This window comes from Borostomias antarcticus, assembly GCF_949987555.1.
Source record: "Borostomias antarcticus genome assembly, chromosome: 12".
In the NCBI taxonomy this organism is placed as follows: Eukaryota; Metazoa; Chordata; class Actinopteri; order Stomiiformes; family Stomiidae; genus Borostomias; species Borostomias antarcticus.
Window position 1 is genome coordinate 24,507,401 of NC_140245.1, and position 2,500 is coordinate 24,509,900.

General features: G+C 52.6%; 1 protein-coding gene across 4 annotated transcripts in view; it reads right to left on the reverse strand.

Moving 5' to 3' along the window:
* LOC311316143 (nck-associated protein 5-like) overlaps positions 1-2,500 on the reverse strand; it is a gene marked incomplete at its 5' end in the record, with an annotated part of 135,426 nt that overhangs the window by 42,054 nt on the left and 90,872 nt on the right. For all 4 annotated transcript variants that reach the window (XR_014630698.1, XM_084446927.1, XM_084446926.1 and 1 more), the window contains one exon: positions 976-1,066. Coding sequence is in view for 3 of the 4 variants with exons in the window: in XM_084446927.1 (XP_084303053.1) it covers positions 976-1,066 (91 nt within the window). The remainder of the gene's footprint in view (positions 1-975; positions 1,067-2,500) is intronic.

Consider the following 2,500-nt stretch of genomic DNA (forward strand, 5'->3'; position numbering starts at 1 on the left):
GGTGTTGTCGAGCGTTTGTCAAAGTAACACGTGCCGCGCCGGCGAACACATCAGGAACAACCCATCTCTCTGGCCCTAGCTCACACGTTGTAACCTTAATCCTGATCCCATGTTTGATAATCCACTCTGGATGGTTAGAACCCAGGACTCTGTTATTGCGCATACCGCGCTCGTTTGAATAATCGCTGTGTGGAGGTGCGGGGAGGCCGGGAGAGGCTTGGTCAGCTGCGTGACCCTCAGCTAGGCGGTACAGTATAATCGCTGGGGTCTCGCCCTGACCGGGCGCAGCCAATCACGACGCATTACAGCTCGTTGGAATGCAGAGCGCACGCGGCGCCCTCTCATTCTCTCTTATGACACTCATATTTTACCGTCTAGTTTTTATTCAGCAACATTTATGGCTGCCCCCCCCCCCCCCCCCCCGCCCGCCGCAGCCCCCCTCACCCCCCCCCACCCCCCCATCCAACCCCCATTTTATCGTTATGTGCATGGTTATGTATGCATCGCAGGACTGAGGGTAATATATTTGGATAAGTAAGAAAAGGTCATTTAAGCCATTTTGGTGGTCGAAAGTCTATTCTAACTACTGTGATAAGGTAGAAGAGTTAAGAGGTAGGGTAAAGCTACTGTACGGTATTTCAAAAAGTACGCCTTACGTGATTGTTATTCTGTTGTACAATTCCCACGCTGCTACTGTATTGACAAAATACATTGCCATTATTGTCGGGCTCGGCGGATGTAATGTCGGTTTTTGAGATAAGCTTCTCATTGGTCGCCCAATTCCAGCGGCACAAATCAGATTCCCCCCGACGCTATTTTGCAAAGTCACGATTGTGTAAAAAAAATAAAAAATAAAAATAAACCTTAGCTCCGCCCAAGACCATCGTGATTGGTGACTGAAAGTGTGGAGGAAGTTGTGGCCGTGCGAGACTAGAGGTCAGAGGTTACTGTAGATGTTATTATTTATTATTATACCTTGTAGGCCTTCATGATGTCCACCGTGTCGACGGCGGTCTGATCCAGGACGCCTTGGTTCTGCAGCAGTGTCCTCACCGTCTCTTCCATCCTGAACACACACACACACACACACACGCGCACACACACGCACACGCACACACACACACACGCACACACACACACACACACACACACACACACACACACACACACAGACACACACGCACACACACACACACACACACACACACACACACACACACACACACAGGGGGGGACAAAAAAGATTGGGTCAGTGCCCTGGGACCCAGGTGGGTTTGCGATCTCTTGGCGTAGCATGGCGAGCGCTCCACAGCGTGGCGCCGAATGTGTGCATATGGTCCCGGGCGAGTTGAAAAGGGTATTCACCGATGCGGACTGTGATTGGCTGCCTTGACCGTACCGCAACAAGGACGGCCTTGATGTCGCCGCGGCAACGGGCGAGCCGTGTGCAGAGAGCCGTACATGACGCGCTCGCTATTTCGCCGTGAATAACAGGAGCGGCCTCGCGCTCGCCGGGTTCCCGTGACCCCGGGGTCAACTCGGCTCCGCGCGCCCGTCTTACTCCGAAGGGAGTAGAAAGATGAATTCGCCGGAGTCGCGGACCTGTGGGTGTGTAGGGGGCGCCGCGTTTCGGCGGGGGTTGCCGTAGCGTACGCCGTAGCGACCTCCGACCACAACAAAGAGAAGGGAGGATGAAAAAAAAAAACGTGACATTCAGGAGAGGAACGGCGCTGTGGATGAAGGCTGAGCTGTGGATGAAGGCTGAGCTGTGGATGAAGGCTGAGCTGTGGATGAAGGCTGAGCTGTGGATGAAGGCTGAGCTGTGGATGAAGGCTGAGCTGTGGATGAAGGCTGAGCTTTGATACAGCAATGTTTTCATCACAGAGACGGTGGACATGGTGGTGATAGAACACAGACAGTGATCCGATCAGGGCCATATACAGGCCAGATCTGGCCCTTGTGGCTTAGTTCCGGCCCAGATACGGCCCAGATCCGCTTTCTATCCGGGAAGGCTCTTGCCATTCTTAGGTTAGAAATACGGTACACTGAACGTTACACTACTGAGGAGGATCAAACATGACAGATCTGAATAATATACCTCGGTGTTACAGTTTGAAAGTTGCTTAAAAATAAATACACCTTGTTCAGAACCCAGATAGCAAGCGGATGTGTAATGATTCTGGGCCATATATGGGCCGGAACTAAGCCACAAGGGCCAGATCTGGCCTGTATATGGCCCAGATCCGCTTGCTATCTGGGAAGTCAGGTCTGATAATTCCTGTCCTGATTAAAGCCACGGCTCCAAACGCACATCTGATAACTCTTGACAGAACAGCACTTTTTTTTTTGCGTGTATCTATTCCTCATTGCACCTCCACACACTTTCCCCTGCTAGGGTCACTCCCCAGGTGAGCCGAGGGCCGCTAGCTGGCGTTAGCTTTGGCTAGGGGCGGGGCTAGCAGGGCGGCGTGGCTATCTGCTACGGCTAGCCTGACCATCT